This window comes from Choloepus didactylus, chromosome 1, assembly GCF_015220235.1.
Source record: "Choloepus didactylus isolate mChoDid1 chromosome 1, mChoDid1.pri, whole genome shotgun sequence".
NCBI lineage: Eukaryota > Metazoa > Chordata > Mammalia > Pilosa > Megalonychidae > Choloepus > Choloepus didactylus.
In genome coordinates, this window is record NC_051307.1 from 64,953,043 (window position 1) to 64,979,564 (window position 26,522).

A 26,522-nucleotide genomic window follows, 5' to 3' on the forward strand; every position below is an offset into this window, starting at 1 on the left:
ATAGCATTTTAAATGTTACTGTTTGGATTAGAAATCTGGCTACAGCACACATGTTGCCAAATAGTTGGGTGTTTATTTTCTATAAGTATGAAAATCTCTGGTGGCATCTGTTTTTTGTTCCTACAACAAAAAAGATCCATGGGCATACCCAATATTAGAAAAAAATCTGCAAGCCCTGGGTTAGGCCTCATGAGAGAAGCTCTGTTGACTGATTGTCACAGAGGAGCTTAAGAAGCAGGAGCCAGCTAACTTAACTGATCAAAAGATCAGTTTATGAACATCCCTTCTTTGGGAGCCAGTTTTATTACTGAGCCTTTAAAATCCAGTCATGTAAATCAAAATGAGCTTATCGTCCAACTTCTAGTTTTTGTAATATTAAAAGTTTTTGTAATATTAAAAAGTTTTTGTAATATTAAAAAGACGGTACCTAAAAGCACAGCATTAACTACAAAATGCTGTATAATCGTACATCTTTATGGTCACTAAGTCCATCTCTACCTGGGCTTTTCAATCCCTTGAGTCCAAACACATACAGGTTTTCTAATTCATCATATCCAGTTTACTAATGTACAGGAATCCATTTGTAAGAAGAGTCATTCCACTTTATTAGCAACATCAACACTAATAATAGCTATAATTTACTGAGTGTTTACTATATGCCTGGTGCGTCACAAATATTATTCCTAATCCTTGTAGCAATCCCAAGAGGTACATATTATCCCAATATTACAGATGAGAAAACTGAGATTTTAAGATGTTAACTAACTTGTCCAGGATCACACATTTGGTGAGTGACTGATTCAGAATGTATTCAAACCTAAATCTCTCTAAAACCAAAGTCCATATTCTTCCCATTGAATTACATTGCCTCTTCCTCTTTTCCCTGCTTCATGAAAAAATATGTTTCAGAATTGGGACCAGGACTTGGAAAACTGTAAAGCTGGCCATAACTTGTCACCAGAATAAAAATGAAGGGAATTCCATAGAGTATCAAGGAAGGAGCAACTTGAATGGAGACCTGATTTTCTCTCCTACAAAGACTGAAATAACCATGAAATTACTTGACCTCCCCAAGCCTCAGCTTCCTCACATGTAAAGTGAAACTGCCTCCCCACATGACTGCTGAGAGCAAACAGATAGAAAGCAGACTGTGAAGCATAAAGCACTATGCAAGGACACTGGTTGATACTGTGACTGTCTTTAGGTACCGACACACTCCCAAGCATAGCACACTGATCTTTCCTGCTCTGGTGTCATATTTCATGTTGTCCCAAGTATATCATGCTCCCTCTTCCTTTTACCCTTCTGATAAAAAAGACTAATATCTTCTGAACCTCATACTCTCCAAGCGGTTTTCTTTCTCCCTGGATCTCCCAGTTTTACCTAGAGAAGCAGAGGGAACAATCTGTGTGACTGTGCTCTGAAGGGAGAGACCTGGAGGGTCCCCTTCAATCTGCAGTAAACAGGACAACAGGGGCCTTCAGAGATGTACCCTTATATCTCCTGTTCCACACAAAGAAGTGACTATTGGTAGATATTATTCCCAGTAGGGAGATGGGGGTATAAGGATAGGCCAGAGCAGGAGGTTTTGCATGGAGGACCCAGAGCCTTCAGCACCCTTAAAACATCTCAAGCCAATAGCCACCTACCTCAAAAAGTTCCTGCTACAGATGTTGTTCAGAGTGTTTATTAGGCTTTCTCTAAATCTGCAGTGATTTAGAGCAATTGTTTACCCAAGCACTAAGGCTTATTAAAAGTTCCTTAATCCAAGGGCAGAAAGAACCAGACAGCCAATCCAAAACACTATCTGATGCCAGGTGGCCACTGGCCTGGCTGACATTTCTTCCACATACTATATAAGTTACAGTCTTGAAACTTGGCCACAAAGCTAGGAAAATTAATCACCTGGCCTACACTCCCTGTGTCTGATGGCTACAATGATGCTGTTTGGCTGAAAGAAGCACATTTTTATTTCCCATCTGGACACAGTGTCTGGGGAAAGAAATTAGTCTTTTCCTTGGCCAAGCCCAAGGAGAAGCCCATCAAGAGGGAATGGAAAAGAAATAAACAGGAAGGAATGATGTGCCATGTCATCAGACTGAGAGGAGGAGGTGGGCATTCAATGCCTTACTATCCAAGAGTAAAGCACACAAGAAGCAGGCCAAGTATGCATCATTTTTGACTGAAAGAATCTTGAGTTCAAGTCTTATACAGGTACAGAAGGTAAAGTTGTGTCACTTCTTTAAAGAAATCCCTTTATAAAAATGCCTCCAAACCGGGAACATGGATAGGAGGGAAATTTGCTTTTCGTTGGATCCCCTTTTGTTTTTCTGAACATTGTATCTATCATGTGAATATATTATCTATGTATTAAATACTCCAAATTTTTCAACGAAAAAAAATTCTAAAAGTGAAACTCAGAGAAATTAACATTCCCTCAAGAAAAAGAATATACTGTATGTAGTTTATCAAAGATGTTCATTTCTCCAAATGTTGTCAGATTAAACCCATGCGATGGAACATATTTTTCCACGGCTGCACAGCAGAAATTGGAAACAGCACTTATTTGTCACCAGATGGCAAATGCGTGTAAGATTTTGTATCAATGAAAGAACTCATCTGTCTTTTCATGAACTTCTTGCAGGGCTTTCTGAAGCACTGGCTAAGTCACTAAGTCACTGCCCCAGGAACCAAGCAGATAGAGAACTTGAATTGTAATCCTAAACTGCAACATTGTTGTGACTATGGAAAACTTACAACCAAGCACACTGCCTTGTTTATCAAAAAAGCAAACAAAAACAAACTTTAAAAATATCACTCACCTCTGAAATAAACTCTTCTGCAAGATGCTGGTAGTGGAAGCTGGAAGGATCCTGTAGCTCTTCCCTGTACTGCTTCCCCAAAAGGTGGATACTGAATTCTGCAATCTGCTCAGCTGCTGGTTTTGTGGGTTCCACTATCACATTCTCAATCTCATTGCTAATCTAGATTTTTAGAAAAAGACAATGAAATGCCAATGTTTATTCATTCAGTCAACAAATATTTATTGATTGCCTTCTATGCACTGAACACTGCCAAAGACAAGTGCCGATGACCTTTTATATAGTATTTAACTTTGGAACAAAATTGGATGGACTTTATGGCATAGGCTAATATTAAAATGACTGTGCATTTGCAAATTCCCTTGAACACACATTGACTGTTTCAGGAAAAAGTGGAAAATTTTCTACAGACAATCACCAATGTTTAGTATCTGCAAGTGAGTAAACAAGAGTTGACTATACTATAATTATCATCCAAAAACAGCATAGAATGATGGTTCTGAAACTTTTTGGTCTCAGGATCCCTTTAACTCTTAAAAATTACTGAGGAACCCAAAGAAATTTAATTTATATGAGTTATATCTAAATATTTACCAAAAAAAATTTAAGAGAAATTTCTAAATTTTTCTTATTAGTTCACTTAAAAATAACAATAATAAACCTATTACATATAAAAATAAATAACATTCTGCAAAACAAAAAAAAATAGTGAGAAGAATGTCACTGTTTATATTTTTGCAAATTCTTTAACATCTAGCTTAATAGAAAACAGCTGGATTTTCACATTTGCTTCTGTATTCAATCAGGTATAATATGTTGCTTTAATTGAAGCATATGAAGAAAATCTGGTCATGGAGATATGTATTGGGGAAGAGAGGAGTATATTAATAGCCTTTTCAGATCATTTTGGATATTCTTTTTTGATACTACATCAAACTTGACAAACTCAAGTGGTAGGTTCTTAAAGGCTGGTTGCTATGTGGAATCTGAAACCATATCAACAAACTTTCTGTTCTATGAAAGATTAAAATCCATGTCTTCCACGGGTCAAAGCTGGGACAATCTGAGCAACAAAATAAGTAGTGGACTATGCTCCAAAGAATAAAATAAATGTCCACAAGTCCATACTGATAAAAATAAATAGTTTAAATAAACACAGGAGAAGAGACAATAGTTCTTTATACAAGAATTCCAATTAATAAATGTAGAAGAAAAGAGGGAAATAGAATACCACCACTAGAATACTACGGTAATAATCATAGCAGGCAAGATCCACTTAAGTTTATCTAATTCAAGTCCCTCAATTTTAACATGTAAGAAAACAAGGGAGTGGATAGGATGAATAACTAGCTTGAGGTCCCACAGGAAGCCAATGGCAGACTCGGGAATAGAACTCTGAGTTTTGTTTGTTTGTTTTTTGCTTTTACTGTATCATTTTTCTTCCCTAATGGATCACATAATCAGAGACCTTCAAAACTTCAGAAGTGAAAAGGCCTTAAAGATGCTTCTGATGCTTGAATTCTCTCTAGAACATCCCTGAAAAAATGGCTGTTTGTCCTCTGTTTAAATGGCTCTAATGAGAAAGAATACATTAAAGGCAGAGTGTTATATTTCCTAATAACTCTCATGATTGGAAAGTTCAGAATATTAAATCCAAATCTATCTCCTTATAACTTCCACCATTGGCCCTAGTTCTGTAACCTGGGACACATATAAAAACTGTAGTACCCAGACAGTCTTTCAAATAAGTACAAAAAGCTATCATGTCTTCTCTGACTTTTCACTAGTTCTGCTCCTCCCCACACTTCTCAAGCTCTTAGCATCTTCCTTAGAGATTGGCACTTACAGGTAAGCTCTGGTCAATTAAGATATGGTAGGCCTACCACTTCCATTATAGTAGATTCTATATTTCTATTAATGCAGCCGAAAATTGTAGTAGATTTAACTAGTATTTTTTTCCAGTAGCTGCATCACATTGCTGATTCCTACTGAAACTAACATCAACAAAAACTCTTAGTCTTAATGGATTTAGTACAAGATTTTGTGTTTATCCATATTAAATTTCATCTTACTAAATTGGAACTGAGATTTTCATTTCTAGTAATATTATAAAAGAAATATCCCAAGAAATCCTTCTGCTACAAAATATCTAAATGCTGAAATAATATTTCTAATGTTTTTAAAGCACAGCTGATTTGTAAGAAAGTAAAGAAAACCCCCAAGAGACCAAAAAGGTAGGTCACAGGAATTCTGAGAGACAATCCATTGTTGAAGCTTTCATAGAGATTCTGCTGATCTCTTGTGAACCAGGCTTCAGTTTCAAATATTACAAAGTGCAAGTCCTATGCATGCTGGAAAATTATATCAAAGACCCCCACATAAAAGAAGGATTCTAAAAATTCAATAGACAGATTGAACAAATCAAACAAAGTTGAATGAAGAATTAGTGACCTGGAAGACATCTGAATGCAACATAGACAAAGAAATGGAAGTTATGAAAAAGTGGTTAAAAGACATAAAGAATAAAATGAGGAGGACTAACATAGATCTAATCATACAAGATAACAGCTGAGAATTTCCCACACACAAAAAAAACAAAGCAAAAGAAACATAAGTCCACTCTTATAACCATTGTTATGAATCTACTGAATCCCAAAGACAAAGAAAAAATATCTTAAAAGCAGCCAGAGAAAACAGCCATTCTACAAGGGATTGCCAAATGGACTGGCAATTGAGTTCTCAGTAACAACAACAGAAGTCAGAAGATAGTGATATAAAACCTTGACAAAGAAAAAAATAGCTCTCAATCAACAGTGAATACAGATTAAAAGTATCTTTCTAGAAACTTTTTTTAAAAATGGTAAGCATCTGGGTAAATGTAAAACAAACTTTAACTGTATAAAACAAATATAACTGAAAGCACATAAGTGCTTATAGCACATAAGAAAACAGGGTAGTAATTTGAATTACAATGTTCAAACTTTCCTGTATTGTTCTAGATAAGGATAAATATTTTGAAAAACTTTAAGATTTTCTAAGTTAATGTGCATCAGCCTTGTTCAGTGATAGGGAGGGTGGTGGGACTGAGTAGATGATTTAACCTGATTTCACATAAATTAAAATTTCCAAATTGGGAACAGAAGGAACAAACTAAATTATACCTTTCTAGGGAATATGTTGACTCTGGATTTTATATTAAATAATCTAGGGTGTATGAACCCCAAAGTTTTAAAAATGCAGAATTTAACAACCTTTCTAACAAAATGTCTCTATCTTCTTGGGGAGCATGTATTTTTTAAAATCCAAATGTTAGAGACTCAGCTATAAGATTTAATGTGTTTGGTAGATAAAATCCTATTAATGATGCATTAAAAAAGCATGGTACTTCTTGATTTTTGAACTACATAACATCTGTATCTCCTGTCTGATGAAGAGAAGGCTAAGTCATGATCTATTAAGGTTAGGAGAACATGGGCAAAAAAAAAACCCATAGTAAATCATGCCACAGAGCCCACTAGAGGCATGGGGGCTTACCAAGGTGGCAGTTTTACAAGACCTGAGTCATTTCATTTACCATTGAAGCCTCCTTCACCAAGAATGCAAAGTAAGAACAGATTTACTCAGCTCTCCAAGAAATCCTAGATTTTTTTATGTAAAAGAACATATCTGTAACATTTGCATTATCAGGGCACCACATGAAGTCCTATGTTATCCATCAATTGAATATAAATCTCTTCTAACCCCTCTTCTCCATGTTAGAGACTGAAATTGCAAAACTGAACATTACTCACACTCTCCTCAGGTCTCTCCAAGCTGCTTTCTGAGACTCCTTCATAGGAAACCACTCCTGGATATGGAACACTGAGAGCAGCATCTAAGTAGAAAAACAAAACCATGTGTACTAATGCATCTACATGTCAGAATTCATTCAGAAATAAGGAACTGGTCTTTTCATCCTGGAAATTCAGCATTCTAGTCTAAAAACACACTTGTATAGTCTTCCCAGAATAAGAAATAATTATGACTTGTTCATTCATTCAACAAACATTTGTTGAACACCTACTATATGCCAGCCTTTGTTCAAGATGCTAGGAATACAAAAACAATGTTCCTATCCTCAAGGAGTACACTATCTAGTTAAGGGGACAGATATTGAAAAAAGTAACTATACTAGAGACTGAAAGTAGCTGGGGGTTTAGAGTAAACAAAATTGGCCATGAATTAATAATTGTTGAACCTGAGGCCACATTGCGCTATTCTGACTATTTTTGTATATGTCTGAAATTGAGTTAATTCTTAATTGGTACAGAGTTTCTATTCAGGGTGATAATAAACTTTTGGTATTGGATGGTGGCAATGGTAGCACAACATTATGAATGTATTTAACACCACTGCATTGTGTACTTACTTGAAAGTGGTTAAAATGTGAAATTTTAGGTTGTGTATATTACCAAATAATTAAAAAAAAAACAAACCATAGAACTGTACAACACAAAGAGTGAACCCTAAAGTAAATTATTGATTATACTAATAATATAATTATAATAATATTGTTTCACCAATTGTATTAAATTCACCACATTAATGCAAAATGTTAATAGGGAAAACTTGGAGGGAACAGTTTCTATGGGAACTCTGTACTTTCTGCATGATTTTTCTGTAAACCTACAACTGCTCTCATAAATTGTTTTAATTAGGAAACCAAATACCAATTTACAAGGAATATAGAGGTCAAAGGAAGATATTAAAATACATCATGGGAATGCAGTCAGGAAAATCCCTACTCTGGGAAAATCTATCAGATAAATGACATGGCTTCTTCAAAAAATACCGAGCATGGGGAAAAACAAGAAATGGAGGAGGAACCTATAGATTAAAAAGAAAGAGACTTAAAACCATACAACACTAAACTACCATATATAAGAACACACATGAAGTTGGTGATGACACTATTAAAAAGATATAAATATAACTACCATAAACATGAGGATAGTGGTATTCCTAGGGGCATGGGACGGTATTGTGTTTGGAAGGGGGCACATACAGGGTGTCTGGTGGAGCTGGAATGGTTCTACCCTTTGACATGGGTGGTAGTTATGGGGTGTTTGTCTTAAAGTAATTCATTAGGTTGTACATTTGTTTTAAACAGTTTTCTATATTTGTATTATATTTAACAATAAAAGTCTTTAAGTACCCACAATGTGATGCTGTAATATTAGTATTCTTAGTCAGTAAAAAGAGATGAATTACTTTTTCTTGAGACACTTGAACAATATATAAGGAGAAAGAAACCCGTTTTTTTTAAACAAAATTCACATTTTATTTAGACTGAAATAAACTGTACAAAATTGATTTTCTTCACCAAAAATAATAGGAATATTTTCTGTATTATTCCTAGATAAACCACAAAACACTCATTTTTGTAGGCTTTCCAGGTTCTGCTTATAAATCAAGATGAGGCAGTAAATATAATCACGGAAATAAGACAGAAGAAATCAGACAAATCAGCTGTCAATATCCACGGCCTCTGATTCTGTCTTGACCATGAAACAGAAATTTCAACACATACCTGCTAAACAGCTTATAAAGGCATGGGCTCAATAAAGGAATGTAAACAGCAACAACCAGATGTGGAAAAGAATAGTCAAACTTTAACTGTAACTTGTTCCTTTAGGTTCATTTGATAACAACAAAATCTACGCTGAAATCCTTGCTTGGCGATCTCAATTTCTCTCACTCTCTGGTAATTCCCTTAACTGTCCAATACAAATTTTTAACAACATACTTAAAAGTTCTTCTAGTTAAAGGTCAATAATGAGCTTCATTGTAACATTTTATAAAATGCATTCCTTCCCTCCACACCTCCTCAAAATTTATTTCTTCAGAGTACTGATAAATGGACTGATAACCTGACAATTGGAGCCACAGTGATGATTAATGCTGTGTCTAAAATGACTTAACTAAAATAATTCCAGAGTGCCACTAACAGAGATCATGCAGAAATGAAACATGGCACTTTCAGTGCTATCTTCTGGAAGAACAGATGGGTCTTCAAAGCATGGGAGTTTAAACAGGGGACCTTTAAATAGGTAGATTATTAACGACAAATATATTCAATGGGAGAGCTATAGGCAAAGATAGTCAGTGATTAAGCAGCCTACAAAAACCTTACAGCTTTTCCTCCAAATGTTAAGAGAAAACCTATTTTAAAAGTCTCTTAAGTATTTTCTATGGTTTTTGAATTACCTGTAGGAAGCTCTTAGTTGTACAGAGTTTGATATATGTGTCCACCATCAAATCCAGATCATGTTTTATATCAAAATTTATGTTAAGCAAAGCCAAGTTACTTGACCTTTGGTCTGTCAAAGTGTTCCTCAGGTATGCTTTGAGACGCTTTCGCCCATTTTCATAGTGTTCAGTCTCAACCTTCATCACAGGAAGAATGCATAAGACCTTCAACAAAGCATAAACATCAGGAAAAATCTTGATGTCAGGCAGAAGGGCTTCATAAATGGTGGATGGAAACTCTATATCTTTCCCTCTGTTTCCACTTGATTCTCCAACAATAAAGCTTGGCTGAGAGTGTGTCAGGACTGGGTAAGTCACTTCTGTACATGTCAGCATGGTGCTTCTCTGACGTATTAAATTTGAGCTGTCCCATGACAGAGGGTACCAGAGATAAGCATTTAAGAGCTTTGAGGTGCTGTTCTGAGAATATATCTCTAAGTTTCTGAATAATGTGCTCCACTTTGGAACACTTAGGGTTTCTTTACAGTAAGTCTCAGAGGTTAATTGAGATTCCAGGTTACCTTGCTGAGCTCTGCAGAATTTGCCAGGGAGTTTCATGTGAATACCAAGTTTCATTGCCAAATTTGTGGCTTCCTCAAACCAAAATTCATGATAAACTTCAATATTTTCCATCACTTCATTGAGTGAATGTAGCACTGCAGCCAAGCTGCTGGCTGCAAAAAAGACATCAAAGGTTTGCACCTGGAGATTTTTCCCAAAATCTCTTGTAAAAGATAGGACATTCTTAAGAACAACAATGGTAACAATGAAATCAAAATCTGTTACTGCATTACAAAGTACAACTACTCGGCCAGCTATGCAGTTATTCCATCTAATATTTGTGTCACTATTTATACCATCTAAACATAAACAAGTGCTTGCAGTAGTTCCACTAAAATTTCAAAAGATTCATGCCTTCCTATCCATTAAGAATGGCAAAATTTCCTTCAGTTCATTACCCCTTTCTTCATTGCTCTGAAAAAGGACTGAAATTACACTGTCAAGTTCTAAAAGTAGTTGTGGTGTTCGATGGAAAAAAACAAGAAACTTCCTCAGTCGTTCCCAATGCAACACATACTCCCATAACAGGCACCAATTTTGTTAACCACATATTTAAGGCACAGGAAAAGCTTGGGAATATTTCTCTAGAAGTCTAGAAGCAACAACTTTCATCTTGGAAGAAACTCCACTGGGCACAATGTAAGCCTGTCCACAACAGTACTCCATGTTTAGCCCCCACTTCTCAGTTACTGGAGTGTGAAATTTCACAGCCAACATTTCTGCATCAGCTTCATAAGGCAGGAAGCCCACAAATTCCTCTCTCAGGTTATGAGATTCATCCACAAACCTCACCAACACTGGCAGGTGCTCTTCCTCTGCTATGTCCACCACATCATCAGTGATCATGGAAAAGAAGTGTGAATCTCACTTCCCTGAGAGTTTCCTCCCAAATGCAGCTCTCACATATCTCTAGCATCTGTTTCTGCTGTTTTCCAACAGAACAACGTGTTAACCACTGTTGTCTCAAAGTGCTTTCTCAGAACTTCTTCACCAGAATTTATTCAGCAATCCAGCAACGCTTTCAGGAGTTATCAGGAGTAAGAGAACTTTCTGGAGTTCATGAGCCTCATGCTCTTCCAGAGGTATGTTTTGTTTTCCCCTAAGAATCAAAATTTCAAATAAATATTCTAGATATTCTTTGTTTTCCTTCTCTTCAAGGGTTAAGGGTAAAATATCTTCATCCTGTTTTTCACCCCCTTCTTCTGCATTTGGGTTCTGAGCATTGCTGTTGTTGGTTTCTTTATGTTTTGTTTCTTTATGTTCTGTTTCTTTATGTTTTTGTTCCTATTCAGAAGTTTCATCGATTTTTTTTGTTTCAGTGTCCTAATTTCATCTTCACTCGATTCTTTTATTCGTTTGCTGTGTCTACTATGTAGATTGTTCAAACGACTAGTAAGACCAACTATTGTTGCTATAGCATTATCTCAAATAACTGTCCTATAAGGACGCTCCCAATGAGAGTATCTGCTTCAGTTAATTTTGAGAAATAAAATAATCCAATCATTCTTTAGTTTTCTGATGCCTCTGCAAAATGTATAGTTCTACAGATCATAGCGGTCTCAAAGTGTTTGGCACATAACGGATAATGTTTATTTAGCTGATCAGGTGTTTTATTTTCTAAGTTCCTCTCCTACAATTCTCCACCCACTTCTGGCATCTGGCCGGTCCCGCGGGAACCTGAAGAAGGCCAGGTGGGACTGCGTGCTTTTCCGCGTGCCTCTGGGGGCAGCGCAGAAGTTCGGCATCGTGGCCCACCCGCTGGCCGGCCCAGTCCTCCCCTCCCCGCCTCCTCAGGGCAGCGCGCCGAGGGGAGGGGAGAGGAGGGGAGAGGGGGGATTGGAGGGGCGGGGCGGGGCGGTGTGTGGCCGAGAAGCCGCGAGCGTCAGCAGGGGCGCCGCGGTCCGAGGCCGGGCTGGGGACGCGGCTCCACAGTGCTGTGAGCGGCCTGGAGGATTTACCGCCGCCGCCGCCGCCGGTGCACCTCCTTCCCACAATGCCGAAACCCAGTATTTTAAAAATGTGAACTGAAAACTGTGTTTGTTTGTTTGCAAGGTTGTCTTCAGACATAAATAATTTTAAAAGGAATTTGAGTAAAGGCATAGAAGCATACCTCCCATTGTTGAAGATTCTCCAACGGGAACAGGAGATGACATTTCAGGGCTAGGAAAAAAAATATTTGGAGTTAATAAAATGGTAGAAATATAAGAGTTTATTTGGGGGCTTGTTTGCCATAAAGGAAATCACTAGATCTCTAAATAAAGGTTCCCAAGCCAAAGTACCAAGTAGCAAAGTTTAAGAAAAGTAGTCTTCATCATTCATTTATTCTATATTGATTGATGCTTTCTCACCTAGAATCACCCTACCTAAGTGCTCCCCTAGTTGCTATGTCATCACCCTGCTTTATTTCTTCTCAGCTTTTATCACTATCTGAAATTATTTTGTTCTTTCAGTTATCTGCTTGTTTAGCATGTCCCCACCCCCTTAATTCTCCAAGAATGCATTACCCAATAGAGTGGCCTCTAGACACATGTGGTGATGTAAAATCATTAAAATTAAATAAATTTTAAACCTCAGTTCCTCAGGCACACTAGGTACATTTCAAATGCTCAATAGCCACATGTGGCTAATGGCTGCATATTGGAGAGTACAGTAAAGAACATTTCCATTATTGCAGAAAGGTCTATTGAACAGGATGCTTTAGAATCTAAACTCTATGGGATTAGGAATTTTGCCTGCCCTTTTCCTGCTGTAACCTCAGTGCCTAAGACAATACCTCCCATTTAGAAGGCACCAAGCTTCTCTGGAGCAAGATTTGTCTGTAGATAAACTGTCTCTCATCTGCAGCTACTCCCTCAGTTTCTGTGCATTCTTCAAAGTGTCCCTCTTAGCTGTAGCTCCTCTTCAAAATGTCACTCTCAGCTGCACTGAGTTCCTTCTGTTTGTCAGCTCATTTATATGGCTCCAGTGATTTAATTTAGACCCACCCTGAATGGGTGGGGTAATACCTCCATGGAAATTATCCAGAGTCCTCACCCACAGTTGGGTGGGGCGCATCTCCATGGAAACACTCAAAGAATTACAATCTAATCAACACTGACACATCTGCCCACACAAGATTACATCAAAGATAATGGCATTTGGGGGGACATAATACATTCAAGCTGGCACACCCAGGCATTCCTCCACTCATCATGCAAACTTGTCCAGATGTCTTACTCTTTTAGGTTGAGATGACAGCTCACTTAGCAAGCACATCCACGCAAAGATGCCATAAATAACCAATCATGATACATTTACTGCAGTGATTGAATGTTACTCTTTATAGATAGTGATTTTTAAAACCAGAGGATCTTTATGGTGAGATATCTTTTTAACCCGTGTTTCTCAAAATTTTTACCAAAGCCTGGGATTTAAGGAACATGGCCCTAGTTGACTCCCAAACTCCAGCTTCAGTCATGAAATGTCTTTGAATTATTATATTTCGTCTTAAAATTCATTTACAGTTTATATCCTTTTTAATAACATAGTCATGTTTGTTTTAATATTGAAATGTTTTAAATCATATATCAGTTTTTATTTGGTTCTCCATTTGCCTAAATTTCAAGTAAAATTGATACTTCAAGATGTATGCTATGTTTTTCTGGTGACTTTGGGTACTCCAAAGTCCTAATTTCATACAGTAGGGCAATCTGAAGATGGGACTTACTGCTACCTTGGCAAGTTCGTGAGGCAGACAGTTTTGGCTGTGATCAAATCACCTCAGGAAGTTAACTATGTCAGATTGAAGAGAGTTTTCGATTGCTCTGAGTTGAAAACTGACAAAATCACTAATGTTAAAGTACTTTTGGAGAAGGTTAGTGGAACAACCCTTTCCCCTTAGGATATGTACACAAATTTTAATGTTCTAAAATTCCCCAAATCACTATAATTTAAATTTTCTATATTTGGGATATGTGAAATTTGGACTTGTAAAAATTATCTCTTTCCTTTAAGAGCAGGGGCTTTCTCAGATTATATTCTGATCTCTTGTGATCTTTCCTTGCAATTACAGGGTGGCATGGTAATAGGATAGCTAGGAGACAAAACCAGTTAGTAGTATGTCCTACTGCAAGTAATTTCTCCAAGCTTTACTTACATAAAAAGATTGAAGTGATCTGTAAGATTACTTATTGTTTTATGATTTGTATGCTCTCTCAAATGAGATGAATTTTGTGATTATGCATCCTCCTTAGTAGCCAGTACTTCCCATCTGTACTACTTGTTACATTTGTATTCATTTTTTTGGAACCCATATTTTCTATGAAACTATAATCTTCATTGTTGTGTTTTGCCCATAACTATATGCACATTTCCTCTATACTGCTTGGCACATAGTATTAATTCATTCATTCATTCCACAAATATCTATCTTGGTGCCTTCTAAATGGGAGGTATTGTCTTAGGCACTGAGGTTACAGCAGGAAAAGGGCAGGCAAAGTTCCTAATCCCGTGGAGTTTAGATTCTAAACTCTTGCTTAGAAAAGAGTTTAGAATCTTGCTAAACTTGCTCCAGAGAAGCTAAGAGAGGACAAACACCCTAAGAGCAACTAAGAGTGACATTTTTGAGGAACTGCAGCCTAGAGAGGAACGTCCTGGAGAAAGCCATTTTGAAACCAGAACTTTGGAGCAGACACCAGTCATGTGCCTTCCCAGCTAACAGAGGTTTTCCAGACACCATTGGCCAGACTCCAGTGAAGGTACCCGATTGCTAATGTGTTACTTGGACATTTTATGGCCTTAAGACTGTAACTGTGTAACCCAAGAAATTCCCTTTTATAAAAGCCAATCCATCTCTGGTGTTTTGCATTCTGCCAGAATTAGCAAACTAGAACACTGGGTGATGAGAAAGCATCAAGAGTTTTCATAGGTTGCAGGAGGTGGAGCTAAAAACAAAAATAGAGGGGATTCAGAAGCACTTGGAACAGTTATTAACATAATCAGGCCTAAATAAGGTCTACACCAGCTCTGAATCATCCACAAGACAGTATCCCTTACCAGTACCTTCATTTTATAGATGAAAGAAACAAGGTCCAGATGGGTAAAGCAATTTTCCCAGGTCATACAATCACTTGGTAAATTCCTAACTGTATCCAGTCCTTTATTCAATAATAATATCAGCAAGAATAATTTTAACTTAATTTACTGAGCCCCATGATGTGTCAAGGATTGTGCTGTGTGCTTTATCATGGTTAACTCAATTCTGGTAACCACTTTAAGAAGAAACTATTATCTTCATTTATACAGATATGGAAATAATGCTGGAAGTGGTTAAGAATTTGTGGAGAGTCTCAGGGCTATTTGTCTCCAGAAACCTCACTCATCCATCTCAATTCACTGCTTCACCACAAGAACCTCCTGTGGCTCATACCCTCTAAAAGGGCAACCAGGATGTTTTTCTTTGGTCTTAATGATAGTGGTCTATATAAGCCAAATGACCTAGAAGCCAAAGTGTGTAAGGTTCTAGGAATGAGAGAGGGAAACCTATCCAGAACTGGAGGACTGTGGAGAGCAACCAGGTATGAAGAGCACAGAATGGCAAAGGGATCAAAGCACAACATGGCAACTAGAGTGGGAAGCTGGGATGAGATGGGAGAGAAACCAGACCTCTCCTGGGGCAGGATAGCAGGTTGGTCAAATTGTGCTGCATATCAAAATCAAATTTAAGCAAGCATTCAAAATGGAGAAGTTTTCCTACTTCAGTGGAACTATATTTCACCTTAATGAATTCAAAATAACATTATTTTAATGATGGTAAGGAGGAAACTCTCTGTAATTCAAATCACTTGTCTAACACTTCAACACTTAATCCTTCACCCTCCCACTCTCCTTTCAAAAGACAGAAAAGAACACTTACCAACAAGAATCCTTTCACATGTTCTCATTAGGTATGCCTCCTGCAGGGATCTCTTAAAATGTCACTCAGAGGTAGAACAGAGAGTGGTATTGAGTTTGGACACAAAAATTGCTACTTCATTTCTAGGCCAAACCACAAATTTTATGTAGTATACCTAAAATCTTTAGCTTAATACCAGCAGCAAACAACCTTCTACTGTCTTGTTTCCTCAGCTCATCCAGTACATTCATTTGACATTCCTGCCTAATTATCTCAGTAGAATTCAGTTGGGAATGTGCCAAAAGATGCTCATTGCCACATGAAACAAAGTTTAAAAACATTGTGAAACAAGCCATGTAACCTATGCCTAACTAGATTACTCCTCCTCTTGACAAGTTTCTATACTTTGCTCTTGAATCTGTTACTGTAATCAGGATGCGACAGCAAAAGAACTCAAGGCAAGGAGTTATGGCACCTGGATGCTAGTTCCACATTAATTAATTTTTCGTATGACTTGGGAAAATACCTTAGTTGTTCCAGGCCTCAGGAAGCTATCCAAAACAGAAACACCTCCCTGCCTACCTATTTCACAAAGGTGTTAATGAAAATTAAGTAAAATATTATATATGGAAGCAAATGAAAAGCCTGAAATACTAAACAAATGTAAGAGGAAACAGCGGTAAATGGTTTAGTGACACATGTTATCCCAAACGGAATAAAGCATCTGCTGAAAACTGTATATTTGGGGTTGTGATCCATTATAAGTACCCTCAACTATGAACATAAGTCATTTCGTTTGAGGCACAAAAAAAAAAAAAAAAAAAAAAAAAAACAAGAGCAGTCCTCACAGAGTGAGAATATCAGCAGAGACTTAATCAACTTGGGTGATGGGGCAGAAATTTAGTTGTTCACTTACAAATATTTAGTGAGCACAAAGCGTAGGTCAGGCTTTGTGCTAGCCATGGAGGATATAACAGATGGCAAGGGGGTAAGCAGTGACTGGGTGCTAAGTGAAGATGCTTTCAAGTTGTCAGATGTGATGCAGAGAAGTTCCGGAGAAGGGCTTTCTTTTAAACAGGCAAGATGGAAGAGACTTGAGCATGTTTAAATATTGATGGGAATGAGCTAGTAAGAGAAGTTGAAGACTCAGGAGAAAGAAAGGAACAATGCTAGGCAGCGATTTCTAAAAAGTTAAGATGGGGTGTGAGGTCCTGATTAAAGGTAAAGAAATGCTTTTTTTAAAGAGACTTGGCAAATGATGGGGGAAGGAGCTTCAAATGGGACATAGCAGAGAATTTAGCACAAATCATATCTCAGCAGATGAAGTTAGAGGTGGTATAGAGAAAGCACTTTAAATTAAGGAGTAGAATTGTAGCAGGCAGAATAATGGTCTCCCAAAGATCTCCATGTCCTAATCACTGGAAACCGTGAATATGTTAGTTTACATGGGGTGATGGTTTGAGGCTGTATGTGCCCCAGAAAAACATGTTCTTAAATCTAATTCATTCCTGTGGGTGTAAACCCATTGTAAGTATGACCTTTTAATGAGGCTACTTCAGTTAAGGTGTGACAAACCTCATTCAGGATGGGTCTTTATCCTATTATACAAGGAAGGAATACAGAGAGAGAAAAGAAAAAGCCACAGAAGCAAGATGCTGAAATTAACAAAACCTAGAAGAGAAGGGAGAGACCAGCAAATGCTGCCATGTGCCTCTGCCATGGGACAGAGGAGCCAAGAATAATGGGCAGCAGGTCTTTGGGAAGAAAGTAACACCTTGATGATGCCTTGATTTGAACATTTTCCCAGCCTCAAAACTGAGTGAATAAATTCCCACTGCTTAACCCAACCCATTTCATGGGATTTGCTAGGAAATTAAAGCATATGGCAAAAAGGAAATAAAAAGGAATTAAGCTGATGGAATTAAGGTTGACTGCTCATTTGACCTTGAAAAAAAAGAGATTATCTTGTATTATCCAAGTCAGCCCAATGTAATCACAAGGATCCTTAAATGTAGAAAAGGGAGGCAGAAGATGGGTTGTAAGAAGGACTCTACCAGCCACTACAAACTTTGAAGATGGAAGGGGAAATGTGTCAAAGAATGTGGGAAGCCTCTAGAAGCTGGAAAAGGCAAGAAAACAAACTCTCCTCTAGAACCTCCAGAAAGGAATGCAGCCCTGCTGACACCTTGATTTTAGCCCAATGAGACTCATGTCAGACTTCTCAATTACAAAGTGAAAGATAATAAAATTGTGTTGTTTTAAGCTACTAAATTTGTGTTAATTTGTTACAGCAGCCCTTAAAAAAACTATTGCAAGTATCACTCTAACATATAGAATACAAAAGTATTCTTAAAACATAAAAATAAATTCAAATATAGAAAAGTGATGGCCAAACTAAGGGTTTTAATGTATCATTATAGTACTCAAGAGAAAGAAGTCTTAGTGAATGAATTCTTAGGCCACTCCCATGGTACATTCTCAGTGTGACCTAACTCTTGGTCACCACCTTTAGGCAAGCACCAAAATCGGCAGTTTCCACCCCCACTGCAACCTGGTCTGTCCTGGTTTCATGGAAATGATGCAAACTTTTAAATTTTTGAAATTCACTTACAGTTTACTTCATAGGCATTGCTATTTTTATACATGCCTTACCTTTTAGGAATGGTACTGTACCTAGTACATGAAATGCCTTTCTTATACTGCCATTAGAGACATATGACACAGTCAATTCTACTATGATGCTTGCTTACAACTTTGTTCCAATGTGATTAATATATTAGGAAACAACTGAGCATAATGGGAATTTCTTCTTTACATGTGCATGATTCCAATGCAAGAAACACTAGATGAATGTAGAAAACTGCATCCACCTAAAGTGAGCTGTATAGTAATACACAAAACATGCATGCACAACACCTCAAACATCTAGCTATCTCCGTTCACTGCCTGTGTTATGTGCCACACCCATCATCAAATGGTGTTACAAATTTATCCTATTTTAGATAACCCTCTTTTCACCAGTTTACAATAATTCACCTCTCTAATGCCCCCTTGACAAACAAAATTCAGGGTTTCTTCAAGGTAAAGTAACATATTTATTATAGTATTTATGTATCACCACCATCCCTCTACTGACCCTTGTTTGCCCTAAGAGTACTGTGAGTTTATACCACCATGATAAGCCGGCACTAGCACACACTCATTAATGGAAGCACAGAATAAGGAGCAGCACATTCTGCCCACTGTTATCACTGACTGTGTTACAGAGGGACACAGACATGAAAAGATGTAGAAGTCAGACAAATATAGTTGATTTCACCCAATAGTAGCAGAAAACTCATTATTTTCAAGCACATAAGGATCATTTTCCAACAAAGACCATATTTGAGGTCCCAAAACAAGTCTCAATAAATTAAAAAATATTGAAATCATACAATGAATCTTCTCTGACCTCAAAGGAATGAAATTAGAAATCAATAACAGAGGCAGGACTGGGAAAGTCAAAATTACATAGAAATTAAATAATATAATCTTAAACAACAAATGGATCAAAAAAATCAAAAGGGAAATTAAGAAATATCTTGAAGCAAATGAAAATGAAAACACAACATACCCAAACTTCTGGGATGCAGCAAATGAAGTGCTGAGAGGGAAATTCAGAGCTCTAAATTTAGTTTAAAAAAAAAATCTAAAATTAGAGTCATAACCTTACAACTGGAGGATCAAGAAAAAGAAAACCAAAGTAAATCTAAACTTGCAGGAGGAAGGAAATAACAAATATTAGAATGGAGATAAATGAAATAAGAATAAAAAACAATAGAAAGAATTTTCAAAAACATAAATTGATTCTTCGATAAAATCAATGAAATCATCATATATTGATCACAGTACCCAACGCAAAGGACAAGGAGAGAGTTCTGAAAGAAAAAAGAGAAAAGCAACATGTTACAGAGGTCTGAAAGATGCAAGAGAAAAGCAAAATGTTACATGCAAGGGAGGCCCAATTAGACTGAGTGCTTATTTCTCATCAGAAACCATGGAGGCAAGAAGGCAGTAGGCTGAAATAAAGTACAGAAAGAAAACAACTGCCAACCAAGAATTTTATAGCCACTGAGACTTTCTTTCAAAAACAAAGGAGCCCTGTAAAGCTCCTAGTCTGGGGCAGGGCAAGATAGCAGAATGGTGAGGTGTGGAATTTAGTTACTTCTCTAGGGCAGCTGGTATATAGCCAGGAAATGTTTGAAACAGCATTTGCAGGGTCTTCAGTGACCGGTCATGGATTGTACAGTAGTCAGGAATAGGTGGAACAGTTGAAATTGCAGGGGGCTGGCACCCCTCCCCACCAGACATGGCAGACTATCTTGGTGCTGGCTCCCCAAGGGAAAAAGAAACAATTTGTGCTGGGAGCAAGAAGGGGGGGCCCAACCCAACCTCAATTGCAGAATTAATTAACAAATTAATTAATTAACTTTTGGAGTTTGGGGTGTTTGGGGTGCTGGAGAAGGGCTGAGCTCTGGAAAGAGGGGCACATAGAAGCAGGCACCCAATCAGGCACTCATTCAGTGGCTCCGAAAAGTTTTGGTTTTTTTTTTAACTTTTTGCTCCCATTTCTCTTCTTGCTCTCTGACTCCTTAACTTTTTACACCTCAATAGCCCCCTGGAAAGGGCAGAATTAAAGGTGTTGGAGAGTAGCTATCCAGGTGAAAGAGATAATAGGCTAAAGAGCATAACTTTAAATACTCTATACTGAAACTGACAAAACTTGGGGGCTGGGGAAAGGCCTTAAAAATGGATTTCTTTTTTCTTTGTTTTCTTCTTTTAAATAACTATTCAAAGTAGCTCCTTACAGAAAGCCTCAGATATTTGCAACTGGCCTCTGGAGCCAGGCAACAGAGAGCTGAGATAAGTCTGACAGACAAAGCAATGAACCTATTGGGGGAGACAATTCCCTAAAGGGCATAACTTTCCCAAGAAAAGGGGGGCATGGTCCAGCTTGAGTGGTGGCCCTCCTTCAAAGAACTCAGACCCCAGGGGTTGGAAAACAGAAACCAGCTTCAGTCAGCCACACCACTGACAGGGACAGATTCTACAGAGAATTGAAGGCACAGCACCTCTTTACACTGAGGGGAGCTGTGGGCTGACAAATGCCACCTGCTAGACAGGATAGGAAAAGCACAGAGTCTAGAGGCCTCACAGAAGGGTCTCATTCTCAGGGAAACTCCATATCCTCCTCCTAAGACTCAGCCTCTCTGGACTGGGAAAACCTGATAGGGATCAACCATATCTGAGGAGACCCTCTCACAAAATGGTTACATAGAGGCAGGGCAAGAAAGAGAAAAACAAGGTGAAAAATTCTGATCAACTAAATAGAAGCTAAGTTAGAGGTCTGGACTAAGCTGAACTGAATACCAAAGTTAAGAACAAAGCCAACCAACAAGAAAACCCTAGGTAAAAGAGTGATGACAAGCTTAAGAATAAACCAGTCAAGAAAATCAGATGCCTAGACAGCTTAAGATAACGAGCCATACTAGGAAATGAAAAATATGGACCAGCCAAAGGAATAAACTAATAGTTCAACTGAGATACAGGAGTTGAGACAACTAATTAAAGATGTTTAAACAAATCTCCTAAATAAACAACCAGGAACAACTAGTAAATAATCTGTAACAACTGCTGGGGGACAACCGTGACTGTCCACATATCGTACACCAACCTGGATTGGGTGGAATGGCTAAGATCACAGCATAAAATCTGCAAGTAAAAACTGCAGACCTGCACCAGGGGCCGCCTCCCCCCATGGCAGACTGAGCTGCAGGACCTCACTGTGGGAGAAAGCAGCATTCTTGGAGCAAGTGAATATAGCTTAGCCCAGCTCCAACTGGGGATTTAATTAACAAATGTGGACTGCTGAATACAAGCTACAAACATAGAAAAATCCCAGTGGAGAGGAGGTGGGGCTGACAGGAAAAAAAATTAATTAAAAAAAAGACGGAAAAATACAGAGCTTTTAGAGATGGATCTTATAGAGCTAGAAAACACCTGTATGCTGGGAAAGGGGGCCCAGAAGACTGGGTGCTCTATCTGACCAAGAGGAGAAATTGGGGGTCCATGGACTGGCTCTGAAAGTGGGCTTCCTTTCTGTTTTTCTCTCTCTCTACCTGAGTGGCTCAATGGAGAGAGTCCCAGCCATTTTCAGTTTGCAGTACTTTGACACAGTTAGGGGTGGAGAAAAGAGAGTCACAAAGACAAAGGAGCTATTCAAATTCAGAAGATAACTCCCTAGGGGGTGTATCTTCCCTAAGAGAAAGAAGGGGGGCTAGCTTTAGGGCCATCATGCCCTACAGAACTCAGGTCCCAGGGCCTCAGGGAAAAGAGTCAAAATGGAAACAAACTAAGCTAAGAATTAAAGGGCCACATCTCCTTACACCAGTGGGGAGTGACAGGCTCACAAGCACCGCCTGCTGGGCAGGTTAGGAAAGCACAGCAGCTAGAGGCCTCAAAAGAAAGTCTGTCAATAATCTAAGACACACTCGCAGGGAGACTTGACTCTGAATATAGCCCCACTCTGAGACCTGAATCCAGTTTGGTCTGGGAAAATGTGATTGGGGTTACAAAGTAAACCAGATGCCTAGACAACAGAAAACTACAAATTACATTAGGAAAAATGAAGATATGGCCCAGTCAAGGAACAAACTTACACCTCAATTACTTACACCTCAATTAAGATAGAGTTGAGATATTGTTTCACTTTAATGAAACAATCAATTAAAGATTTTCAAAGAAATATGCTAAATCATATCAAAAACCAAGTCAATGTGTTCAGGGAATATATGACAAAAGAGATGAAATCTATTAAAAAAAAAAAAACACTGGGTGAACATAATGTAGAGATTGAAAGTTTGAAAAAACTACTGGCAGAATCTATGGAAATGAAAGGGACAACACAAGAGATGAAAAACACAATGAAGAGTTCAAGAGGCAGAAGAAAACACTTAGGAACTGGAGAACAAGACATCTGAAATCCTATACACAAAAGAACAGATAGAAAAGAATGGAAAAATATGAGCAACATCTCAGGGAATTGAATGAGAAGATGAAGCACATGGATGTATGTATCATGGGTATCTCAGAAGGAGAAGAGAAGAGAAAAGGGGCAGAAGCAATAATAAAGGAAGTAATCAATGAAAATTTCCCATGTCTTATGAAATAAATAAAATCACAGATCCAAGAAGCACAGTGTACCCCAAACAGAATAGATCTGAATAGACCTATGCCAAGATACTTTATAATCAGATTATCAAACATCAAAGACAAAGAGAGAATTCTGAAAGCAGCAAGAGAAAAGCAATCCATCACATACAAAGGAAGCTTGAAAAGACTATGTGCGGATTTCTCAGGAGAAACCATGGAGGCAAGAAGGGAGTGGTGTGATGTATTTAAGATACTGAAAGAGAAAAACCACCAACCAAGAATCCTATATCTGGCAAAACTTTCCTTCAAATATGAGGGAGAGTTTAAAATATCCTCTGACAAACAGACAATGAGAATTTGTGAACAAGATACCTGCTATACAGGAAATACTAAAGGGAGCACTACAGACAGATAGGAAAAGACAGGAGTGAGAGGTTTGGAACACAATTTTGGGTGATGTTAGCACCACTATGTAAGTACACTGAACAAAGATGACTGTGAGTATGGTTGAAGGAGGGAGGTTAGGAGCATGTGGGGTACCAGAAGGAAAGAGGAAAGATAAAGACTGGGACTGTATAACTCAGTGAAACTTAGAGTGCTCAACAATTGTGATAAAATTTTCAAATATGTTTTTATATGAGGGAGAACAAATAAATGTCAACCTTGCAAGGTGTTAAAAATGGGGTGGTATTGGGGAAAAATACAATCAATGCAAACTAGAAACTATAGTTAACAGAAACATTGTATTATGCTTCCTTTAATGTAACAAAGGCAATATACCAAAGCTAAATGCCTATAAGAGGGAGGATATAAAGGAGGAGTATGGGACACTTGGCATTGGTGATGTTGTCTGACTCTTTTATTCTACTTTAGTTTAATTTTATCTTTCCTTTTGTTGTTTTTAGCTGTCATTTTTCTTTCTTTTTCTTTTTATTTTGTCTCTCTACCACCTTTGACTCTTCCTTCTTCTTTGTAGAAGAAATGGAGACATCCTTATACAGATAGTGGTGATGGTGGTGAATGCATAAATACATGATTATACAGGGAACCATCAATTGCTTACTTAGGATGGAATGTATGGTGGATGAAGAAAACCACCTTAAAAAACAAAAACAAAAAAAAGAGCTGATGAAGAAACCTTGAGGGCACTATATTGAGCGAAATAAGTCAGACACAAAAGGACAAATATTGTATGGTCTCACTGATATGAACTAATTATAATAAGTAAACTATAGACATGAAATATAAGTTACCAGGATATGGAATGAGGCTAAAGAATGGGGAGTGGTTGCTTATTATAAACAGAATGTTTAACTAGGTTGAACTTAAGTGTTTGGAAATGGACAGAGGTGATGGTAGCAGGTTATTGTGAGAATAACTAACAGTGCTGAATAGTGTGTGAATGTGTTGGAAAGGGGAAGCTTAGAGTCATGTATGTCAACAGAAGGAAAATTGGAGGTTAAAATATGGGAATATATAAAACAGTGAATCTTCTGGTGGAAAATGTCCATGATTAACTGTATAAATATTAGAAATCTCTTTCATGAACTAGAACAAATTGTATGACACTATAACTAGAAGGTAATAATAGAGGGTTATAAAGGGAAAAATATACAAATTGCAAACTATGTACTACAGTTAGTAGTATTTTAACATTCTTTCATTAACAGTAACAAACATACTATACCAACACTATGAGTCAATAATGGAGGGAAGGGTGGTTAGGGGTATGGGAGTATTTGAGTTTTCCTCTTTGGTTTTTATTACTTTTCTGGAATAATAGAAGCACAGCTGTATGACTGTATTGTGGGCAATTTATTGTGCACTTTGGATGATTGTATGGTATGTGAACAATCTCAATAAAATTGAATTTAAAAAACAATTCAAAAAATCAACTCAATGAACTGAGGGAAGATATGGCAGAAGAGATGAAGGATATAAAGAGACACTGGATGATCATAAAGAAGAATTTATAAGCTTGAAAAAACAAATGGCAGAACTTATGGGAATTAAAGGCACAATAGAAGAGATGAAAAACACAATGAAGAGGTACAACAGTAGATTTGAACAGGGTGAAGAAAGGATCAGTGAACTGGAAGACAAGACATTTGAATTCATACACACAAAAGAACAGATAGGGAAAAGAATGGAAAAATACAAGCACAGTCTTACAGAGTGGAATGACATGAGGGGCACAAATATATGTATTATGGGTGTCCCAGAAGGAGAGGAGAAGGGAAAAGGGGCATAAAGAATAAAAGAAGAAATATTCACTGAAAATTTCCCAACTCTTACAAAAGACATAAAATTACAGACTCAAGAAGTACAGTGTACCCCAAACAGAATAGATTCCAATAGAACTACTGCAAGACACTTACTGATCAGATTGTCCAAAATCAAAACAAAGAGAATTCTAACAGCGGCAAGAGAAAAGCGATCCATCATATACAAGGGAAGCTCAATAAAACTATGTACAGATTTCTCCACAGAAACAATGGAGGCTAGAAGGCAGTGGAATGATATATTTCAGATACTGAAAGAGAAAAACTGCCAACCAAGAATTCTACATCCAGCAAAACCGTCCTTCGAAAATGAGTGAGAGAATAAAATATTTTCAGCCAACAGACACTGAGAGAGTTTGTGAATAAGAGACCAGTGCTACAAGGAATACTAAAGGGAATGGTAAAGGCTGACAGGAAATGACAGGAAAGAGAGGTTTGGAAAACAGTGTAAAAATGAAGACTATCAGGAAGGGTAAAAGGAGAGAGAGAGAAAAAAAATAGATATGACAAATAAAATCCAAAACGCAAAATGGCACAACAAAGTACTGCCCTAACAGTAATAACACTAAATGTTAATGGATTAAACTCCCCAATAAAAAGACATAGACTGGCAGAATAGATTAAAAAACAGGAACCATCTATGTGTTGTCTATAAGAAACTCACTTTAGACACAAGGACAAAACAGGCTGAAAGTGAAAGTCTGGAAAAAGATATTTCACGCAAACAACAACCAGAAAAAAGCAGGAGTACCTATATTAACAACAGACAAATTAGACTTCAAAAGTAAAACAATTAAAAGAGACAACGACACTATATATTAATAAAAGGGTCAATTCATCAAGAAAACATAATCATCATAAATATTTATGCATCAAGCCAGAGTGACCCAAAATGCATGACACAAACACTGAGAACACTGAAAGGAGAAGTAGATAACTCTATAAAAATAGCTGGAGAGTTCAATACACCATTCTCATCAATGGATAGAACATCTAGACAGAGGATCAATAAGGAAAAAGAGATGTTGAATTATATGATAAATGAACTATACTTGACAGACATTTAAAGAACACTATACCCCACAACAGCACGATACACATTTTTCTCAAGTGCTCATGGAACATTCTCTAGGATAGACCACATGTTGGGCCACAAAGCAAGTATCAACAAATTAAAAAATATTTATATTATACAAAACACTTTTTCAGATCATAATGGAATGAAGTTGGAAATAAATAACAGGCAGAAGGTCATAAAATTCACAAATATGTGGAAGCTAAACAACACACTCTTAGAAAACCAGTAGGTAAAGGAAGAAGTTACAAGAGATATTAGAAAATAACTCGAGGCAAATGACAGTGAAAACACAACATATCAAAACTTACGAGATGTAGCAAAGGCAGTACTGAGAGGGAAATTTATTGCCCCAGGCACCTATATTAAAAGAGAAGAGAGAAGAAAAATCAAGGAATTAACTATTAACCTGGAAGACAGCAAACTAACCC

The 26,522-nt window shown here is 37.5% G+C and overlaps 1 protein-coding gene across 1 annotated transcript in view; it reads right to left on the reverse strand.

Moving 5' to 3' along the window:
* IMPG2 (interphotoreceptor matrix proteoglycan 2) overlaps positions 1-26,522 on the reverse strand; it is a 106,295-nt gene that overhangs the window by 39,896 nt on the left and 39,877 nt on the right. Inside the window, exons 6-8 of the mRNA XM_037834871.1 lie at positions 11,782-11,831; positions 6,614-6,696; positions 2,823-2,984 (exon numbers count right to left, since the gene is read on the reverse strand). Coding sequence (XP_037690799.1) covers positions 2,823-2,984; positions 6,614-6,696; positions 11,782-11,831 — 295 coding nt within the window. The remainder of the gene's footprint in view (positions 1-2,822; positions 2,985-6,613; positions 6,697-11,781; positions 11,832-26,522) is intronic.